The sequence below is a fragment of the Vollenhovia emeryi genome, unplaced genomic scaffold (assembly GCF_000949405.1).
Source record: "Vollenhovia emeryi isolate VEMERY1.0 unplaced genomic scaffold, V.emery_V1.0 DF940100.1, whole genome shotgun sequence".
Lineage (NCBI taxonomy): Eukaryota > Metazoa > Arthropoda > Insecta > Hymenoptera > Formicidae > Vollenhovia > Vollenhovia emeryi.
Genome location: NW_011966266.1, coordinates 1 through 7,124, shown reverse-complemented (window position 1 = coordinate 7,124; position 7,124 = coordinate 1). Strand labels below are relative to the sequence as shown.

The following is a 7,124-nucleotide window of genomic DNA, read 5'->3' as shown; positions in this document are numbered from 1 at the left end:
TTTCACCCTCTATAAAATTTTTAGCTGCGGTGGTATCGATCAGGACTTTTGAGACATTGTTTCAAAGGACAATATCTCGCTGTATACCAAAATCCAGCCCTATGGGAATTTTTCCGCAGATTGGCCTTATTTTTGTCTAATTTGACTGGGCTACACTGTAATAGAACATAAACTAATTTTTACCTTCGATTTAAATCAACGAGTATTCATAATAAAATATATTATTTAACTTTAATTGCTATGCATGTAATTGATCAACGTTATTAGATCTTATATTAGATTATTTAAATTTGATTTTTTGCATAATTGTTTTATTTATTGTGACATTAAATAAAGTATATTTTGTTAGTTTTATATCAAATATTTATATAAATGTTTTTATATTAAAACGAGTTTATATTCTATAATCAATATTATTTTTTCACATCAAGATATTCTTTTATTATCTTTATGTTATCTAAATGTTAAAAATTAATTTAATAATCATTGTTAATTAAAAATTATATTTCAACGATTTGATTCGATTTAATTTGACATAAAAAATCTCCTTGATTTGCACATCTCTATTTTTATTGTAGAATTTAATATAATGTTTTGAATAACACAGGACAAATTGTAATGTACATATGTTGTGTCTGTAGCTGAAGAAAAAGACGTGTTTAAATTTTTTCAATCATCATCATCATCCCCGGTTATAATCAAGGAAATCGATTCTTCTTTGTCAAGCCATCCAAATTCTTCGAAGAAAAACAATATTGAAGAGAATCTGTCACAGATGATAGCATCATTAATTGACTTATGTAAATCACCTGAAGTCCTAAAGTCTTCTAAAGGAAATATATCTGAAAATTTATTGGATATTTCTACTGAAGAATAAAAGAGTGACAAGGAAAATGAAATACACTGAACATTAATAACGACGTATTAATTTCGAGTATTAAATTAATATCGAGTATTAAGGGGATGCTGGAGTGATTCGCACCTTTTGCACTTAAAACTGTCTGTTTCGTGGAAAGATTTGTGTAATACACAAATTAAATGGCACGTGTACAGATGATCGAAAGCAGCTTGCTATTCCGGCTAAATTAAAGAACAATATGACGTCACTGACACTAAGTTTGTAAGTCTAATAAAAAATAATAGTGAGCAACACATACATACAGTACATGTAGTATGTGTGTTGCTCACTATTATTTTTTATTAGACTTACAAACTTAGTTTCAGTGATGCCATATTATTCTTTCATTTGGCCGGAATAGCAAGCTGCTTTCGATCTGTACACGTAAGCCATTTAATTTGTATATTACACAAATGTTTCTGTGAACTGACAGTTTTTAGGTTAGAAAGGTGCAAAAGTGCAAAATCACTCCAGCATCCCCTTAAACATTTTGCTTCGTTCTTTTTGGATATATCTTCCCTTTAGAAATCTGTAACTGTTTAATTTGGTGAAAATCAAATTAATCATTTTGTCCCTGACTTGTGTTCGGTGAGAACAAAATGAAATCATTTTGTACTTCACTTTTGTTTGGTATAATAATTATCGAGTCCAATAACTTAGTTGATAATTTAATTTTGTTTGGAATAACGACGTATCGAGTATTAATACTCGATACGTCGTTATTATGAAATAATTTTGTATTTCACTTTTGTTTGGTATAATAATTATCGAGTCCAATAACTTAGTTGAAATTGATGAAAACAAAAACGAAATCCCAAGTTTGTTTTCCAAACAAAATTAAATTATCAACTAAGTTATTGGACTCGATAATTATTATACCAAACAAAAGTGAAGTACAAAATGATGAAATATAATAATAATAATAATTTATTTCTTCGAAAATTGACTTTATTTCATTATTTTATTCATATTACTATTATTTGGTTTTTCTCACCATGGCTATCACCTTCAACTGCATATCCTTTGACATTTTTTAATTTTTGCGGTAAACGTGATAATTATTATACCAAACAAAAGTGAAATACAAAATGATTTCATAATAACGACGTATCGAGTATTAATACTCGATACGTCGTTATTATGAAATCATTTTCTATTTCACTTTTGTTTGGTATAATAATTATCACGGTTGCCGCAAAAATTAAAAAACGTCGAAGGATATGCAGTTGAAGGTGATAGCCATGGTGAGAAAAACCAAATTAGTATAAGGTGATAGCCATGGTGAGAAAAACCAATTTAGTATTAAACTTACAGAATACTAAAAAACAATTGTCGGAAGGAGCTGCCATGGCAGCTTCGTTCAGGCAACGCACGCTTGATAGAAAGTATATTAATACTCGATACGTCGTTATTATGAAATCATTTTGTATTTCACTTTTGTTTGGTATAATAATTATCGAGTCCAATAACTTAGTTGAAATTGATGAAAATAAAAACGAAATCCCAAGTATGGGTAATTTCTTAAAGTTGTTATCTATTATCAAGTGGCTCTATTTTGTCAGAGAAAATAAAGAGTGCTTTGCCAGTGCGGATTCCAGTTTCAAAATTAAAGTCTGATAAAAACCTCCGACCAGTTGGCAGACAATTGAGAAACAAACCTATATTTCTGCCATCACCAGAACGTTGTTTTACAGCCGGCTTAAAGCGACTTTCGAATGATATGTTGGAGAATCTTACGAATGCGCCAACAAGAGCGAAGAAGAAACGAAAAGTCTCACGAAACTAACAACAAATGTCGTCATGCTCCACGCAGTTCTCTGCAGTAAACTTACAGAATACTAAAAAACAATTGTCGGAAGGAGCTGCCATGGCAGCTTCGTTCAGGCAACGCACGCTTGATAGAAATAGGCGAGAACCAAATTTGACCTACATGATGTACAAAATGAACTCGTTAAAATGATAGATGTTTCGGTAATGTGTAAAGGAAAGTTACGAGATAGGTTCCTAATATAATAGCGAACGGTTGTTTACACTAGTGCGCACTGAGTGCACTAAGGTTTATTTATAGTTAATTCTTATATTTAACTTTGTCCTAAATACATGTTCAAAGAGTATTTAGCCAAAAAATGATTCGTATGGATGCTATACAGATCATTTCACTGGCTAAGAAATGTTTCAAGAGATATTTAAGACAATCTTTAAATATAAGAATTAACTATGAACAAACCTTAGTACACTGTGCGCGCTAGTACAAGCAACCAAAGTCGCTACAAGACAGTAGGTTTTCAACATCCACTTTCACAAATCTTTTATGCAACAGTTACATGCTACACGAATTTATGAATTTTCCACTAAGCAGATTTTACTTCTAGGTTAATAAATTCATGGTGGAACTACAAATAATGCCTATTTAGCAGAAACCCCGCTGTCTCATATTAAGAACCTGTCTCCTGTCTCACGATAAGGGACTCTATTAACCATGTTACTTTCTGAACGTATAATGTATTTGTCTGAATTTAAAAGGAAGACGAGACTTGTAAAATTTAAGTTCTTTAAGTTATGCATTTATGGTTTATTAATCTTATCGCTGTTCAACACACTTCCCCGAAATAAATTACTTTGTAATAAGGTTCGAAGAAAATAATTGTATCTTTTGCATGTATTACTGTATAACATTTAGTATATTTATGTACGTAATAAGCTATTCCGCAGTTACTAAAATTGGCGAAAAAAGATATTTTATAAAAAGCAAGTCAATATAAATATACATGTTTATAATTTTATGTTTATAAATCCATTCATTCACAGTACGAAATGTTTCTTCTAGCAGTTCGTCTTTCAGTTGTTCTTCCCCGAGTTTCACATGGCACAGTACAAAAGCATGCTCCATCACGATTTCCGAAGTCCGATCTACAGCGTGTTTATCGTTATCTGCTATAACTAGATGTACCTGCAATTATCAAAGATTGATAATAGATATAATTGAAAAGAATTTTACTCTAACTTTTCAGTTTGTTTTAATTTCTCGATAGATGAATGTTTATTAAAGTCATCGAAACATCTATTCTATTTAATATTGCGTTCATAGATGCACACTAACTTGATCATCCTTCGCGAAACTTTCGTCGTCCATGACATTGAGAGACGAGTTCGTTAAATATTTGGAATATTCGGACATCACCTCATCGTCGCCCACGATGGCGGTGGTGGCACCTTTATTTTTCGTTATGTGACTAAATATCGATGTGGCGTATTTCTTTATTTCTGTACTTTGCAATGTTCGCTTCGTTCTCTCGTTGCCAGTTTCCATTTTCAAGACTCTCATGCTGCGATCGCCGAGCAGCACGGCGTCTCCGTAATCCACGCTGTTCGCTAATTTCAACTTTACTAATTTCATGGAAGCCTTCGAGTCCTCGGCCGAGCAGTGTCCGGCTTTACTGTCTTGAATGCGTTCCCCGAGGAATTCACGTGCCAAAATCTGCAGTTTCGTTTTTCTATACCTGTGTCAGATAACAAAACGTGAATTGAAATTGTGTTCATTAACATTGATATTTATAACATCTTACAGTACCTATCTCCAGTAAGATTGAATATTACGGAGGTATCGATGATGTAGGGATGCATCATTTTTAACGTGTGCAAATCTGAATTCAAGCTTTGTCCTACGAGAATCGCATCCGCAGGAAGTAACGTTCTCAGTGTCTGTTGAACGTCGTGCAACGTGACGTCGTCCAACATATCCTCAGTAATGCCGCTGTACCGAGTCAGATAATTTGTTATTGCATTCTCCGGTTTCACCAAACTGTCATAAATGACCTGTAATTGAAACAATTTGCACGCTACCGCCTAACGCAAATGCACGCGACTGTACTCACCTTCATGCTCTCATCAACAATACTTATTCTAGTGAGTTCCAAATTGCCGCTTGTTATCAGGCACATTTCACAATCTAAACCGAACATTGGCGATGTTGACGTGGCCTCTCTATAAACGTTTTTTGTTAATACGAACCGTATCTAGAATTATTCAACTCGATTAATTATAGTTATATTGTAATAATATAATTAACTATCATATTGTTACAATATTATGGCAGAGCCTTGCCTTTCTACTAACGGTCCTCTCAGAGGTACAGGATAGTTTTCCTCCACCATTTGCCATAACGACAAAAGCAGTTTCGTTCTAGAAAATTTATCAGTCGATGGTAAATCTCCGTCGGAGCTGTCCTTCGTAGGCAATTTCTCGTCACTATTTATCGAATGCATCGGAAAGACGCTTCTCAGCAATTTTATAACATTTCCGTTTGTTTGCAGAGCAGTTTCTAAGGAGCCATATCCTAAAAACGAACAAGTGCCTTCCATTGTCATTATAATATATATAAATTTGTATTAACATTAGAAATTAATATATTATAGAATTTGATTACTGTATATTTTGTAAACACATATTCCTAATAATCAACTAGAATATTTTATTTCATAGGAAGAGTAAAACTTAAAAATATTCATTATAATAGAAAATATATCAAATATATTTTACTGTTATGTAACGTACGTTTAATTAATTTATCACTTTGAGTTCCTGTTAAAGGAACAGCTGCTAGCTCTTCTGTTATGCTCCATAGACAGCAGGTGTTATTACCTCTAAACGATGCTTTAAGTTATTTACTATGTGTGGGAACATGCTCTCATAAGCCATGTAATGATGTGAAGACAAGCCTTCAAGCACCAGGACTACAGTATGGCTTACCTTCAGAGAAAATTGGTTTATTTCGTTATCACAATTTAAATTATCTTTAGAATGAAATACTGTTTGATGCTACTTTATAGCCAGATATTACTTTGTTATACTTCTCAAGTTGACACCATCTCGCTGCAGGTAAGATAGGGTGAATGGCCGAGCAGTGAATATAACAGAAGATGTTGTACATCACTAAGAAATATCGGTATCCTCTTTCCTACGTTTCGAATATCCAGAGTAGCATCTCGCCAACCGCTTTAAGAGTGAGTCTTGGAATTGCTTTAAGCCTCTTCTTACGTCTCTTGAGTTCTTCCTTCAAGCTTGCATATTGGTTTATATCGCTTAATCTATACACATATAGATTATACATATGTGTATGTAGTATATATAATGTATACATGTATAAAATAATATCACATGTCTCTTTATACATTACACTATGTATAGATCAATAAAGTTCCCTCGGTCTTTAATTATCCTCTAATTCTGTCTCACTAGAAATATTTTTCCCCTTACATGCCTCTGAACATGTATCATCTAAATCTTTCTCACAAGATCATTTACGAGTAGAGCTGTCTTCGAGCAAATTACTATCAGTTGGACTGTGTCCATCAGTGACAATTACCATCTAAAAATAATTTCATAAAGCTAAATTGCAAGAACATTGTTTAAAACTATTTTTAGATCTAGCTAATTGCAAAAACATTGTTTAAAACTGTTCTTAGATCTAAATACAAACCTGCTTTAAAGCCTGCAGTTTTGCTTCCTTATCTTTATCGTTGAGCCTCGCAATTTCTAAAAATGCTGCCTTCTTCTTTTCTAATCCTTGTAATTGTTTTGTCGTAAGCTCCTTCTTTATCACTTTATAAGAATGGTAAACAATTTATAAACTGCAAGAAATAAATACATACATATAAATTTCATTGTCAAATTTGTCTAAAAGTGCATTTGAATATTATCAATTGTATGCCAATATCTTCTAACAGAAGTACTTAACGTGTGTAATACTTAAGCCCAATGTTTAATGAATAGTATTAAAATTTTAAATAATTCTTTAGTGATATTTTTTCAATCAAATTACTGTACATTTTTTAACTTTGAAGAAACTTCACAATTGAAACTTACAAATAGTTTTACTAAAATTTTGTCTCGAGTAATGTTAATTTGTAGCAAAGACATTTAAGTTTATAAATTATGTTGGAATGTAACATTATCTGTTTTTCAATAATCATTTAATTACTATTTATTACTAAATAGATCTACTTATATAAATTTTTTTATTCTTTTTTAAAAAATTGTATAATAATATGTAAATTCAGATAATATTAATACATATTAAAACAAATTGTAGAAATTTACAATTAGATTTCAACATAAATCTGGCTTTATATTATTATACATACATCTTATATATTTTCGAAATCACTTTAATAGACTTATAACATTGTCTGTTTAGAAAGTTCAGCATTATTCTAATTTATCTATA

General features: G+C 31.8%; 1 protein-coding gene and 1 long non-coding RNA gene across 2 annotated transcripts in view; one reads left to right on the top strand and one right to left on the bottom strand.

The window, feature by feature from the left end:
* Positions 1-2,997, top strand: part of LOC105556327 — a 7,753-nt gene extending 4,756 nt beyond the window's left edge. Inside the window, exon 4 of the long non-coding RNA XR_001008546.1 lies at positions 2,593-2,997. This is a non-coding gene — a long non-coding RNA (uncharacterized LOC105556327). The remainder of the gene's footprint in view (positions 1-2,592) is intronic.
* A 564-nt stretch (positions 2,998-3,561) lies between these two features.
* Positions 3,562-6,499, bottom strand: LOC105556328 (small RNA degrading nuclease 5-like; the record flags this gene model as incomplete). Its single annotated transcript, XM_012003408.1, is given in 12 exon segments — positions 3,562-3,848; positions 3,999-4,398; positions 4,470-4,714; positions 4,774-4,882; positions 5,003-5,234; positions 5,453-5,515; positions 5,518-5,647; positions 5,739-5,777; positions 5,779-5,882; positions 5,885-5,985; positions 6,075-6,118; positions 6,378-6,499. Coding segments are annotated over 12 exon segments (1,838 nt in total), but the record flags the coding sequence as incomplete, so codon positions are not given.
* Between the last annotated feature and the right edge of the window lie 625 nt (positions 6,500-7,124).